We start from the raw sequence: 1,331 nt of genomic DNA, 5'->3' as shown, positions 1-1,331 counted from the left end.
AAATAAGTGTAAACCCAAACGATTTCATCATTTACAAATATTTCAACTGGCGAAAGAAACAAAAAGCCATTGACAACATAATTATTACTTTGGCCAAATACTGTTAAGTGCTCCAACACTCAACTTTGGCACGGTCACTGATTTTCCGGCATCGATAGATGACCGTAAATGAATCTTCTCAAACAGCTCCGATGGGAAAAACAGTGCACTGATTGTGTTCAAACCGTCATCGGCGAATATTTCAATGGATGCTGTATCGAGAATAATTTGTCCACTGAGTAAATTGCTGCCACTAATTCGATCGATACGAGGCAATGGGTCGGCGAATCGTGGATTAAATGTAACATCACCCGAATATCTACGATCAAATCCGTATGTCCGTTTCTCAATGTTGTAATTAAAGGACACAAATTCATCCTTGGTATTACTGAATCGCACTTCAATTTGACCATTTTTGACTTGTTCAATGTCGAACGCATAATCCAGAATTAGCTGGGAGCCGGTTTTGAATGGAATTTCGGATGTTACTTCAATAGTTTGGCTTCCAGTCAAAGTGAGTGGTTCTGATGTTGACCAATTTCTGGCTGGATCAATGATGCCATTCAATTCGACCACGGGGCGCTGAACGATATGGAGATCGTCATCAATTGTTCGAAGTCCCATTTCACGTGGAATGGTCATTTGACCACGCCATGTCGATGTCGGTATATCTTGTGCGTACAGCCAATTCGATAGCCAACCAATCAATACGATACGACCGGCTGGATCATTGTGATATGGTATGGCCGCATAATTGTCGAAACCATTGTCAATCCATAGTATTCTCGACTTATCGTACGTATTGAATCTGCTTCCATTGAACTGACCGATAAAGTACTGTGATTTACTGCCTTCTAAATCACCATTCAGCGAAACAATCAAAATATCGTGTGCTTTGCCCTCTTCATCGGTTAGTGTAAATAATGATGGGCATTCCCATACACCGATTTTGTAACCTTCATCCGGCGACACACCGAAATCCGAAAGCTTTTCCCATGACAGCAAATCGGTGCTAACGTAAAACGAAATGCGATCACGTACGGCCAATGTCATATAGAATTTTCCGTTACGTTCGAAAACATTTGGATCACGAAAATCACTTATGCCCGGATTCGGAATCACCGGATTTGCATCGTATTGTGTCCATGTCGTACCATTATCAAATGAGTATGCCAACGCTTGACTTTGGTCCTCATCCTTGGTCAGTGTATAAAGTGCAATGAGCGTCGTTGATGATGCGTTTGGATTATTTAGCACATTGGGCCTAATACCAGTTACGTTATTTTCGTCAT

The 1,331-nt window shown here is 41.4% G+C and overlaps 1 protein-coding gene across 1 annotated transcript; it reads right to left on the bottom strand.

Annotated features, from left to right (window-relative positions):
- Positions 1-14: 14 nt before the first annotated feature.
- LOC129580109 (levanase-like) lies at positions 15-1,323 on the bottom strand (the record flags this gene model as incomplete). The annotated part of the gene is made up of 1 exon (XM_055470304.1): positions 15-1,323. A coding segment is annotated over one exon (1,239 nt), but the record flags the coding sequence as incomplete, so codon positions are not given.
- Positions 1,324-1,331: the final 8 nt, after the last annotated feature.

Source organism: Sitodiplosis mosellana, unplaced genomic scaffold (assembly GCF_009176505.1).
Source record: "Sitodiplosis mosellana isolate CC-2019 unplaced genomic scaffold, AAFC_SMos_1.0 Smas_scaffold_7057, whole genome shotgun sequence".
NCBI classification, from domain to species: Eukaryota; Metazoa; Arthropoda; class Insecta; order Diptera; family Cecidomyiidae; genus Sitodiplosis; species Sitodiplosis mosellana.
This window is presented reverse-complemented; position numbering and strand designations above follow the sequence as displayed.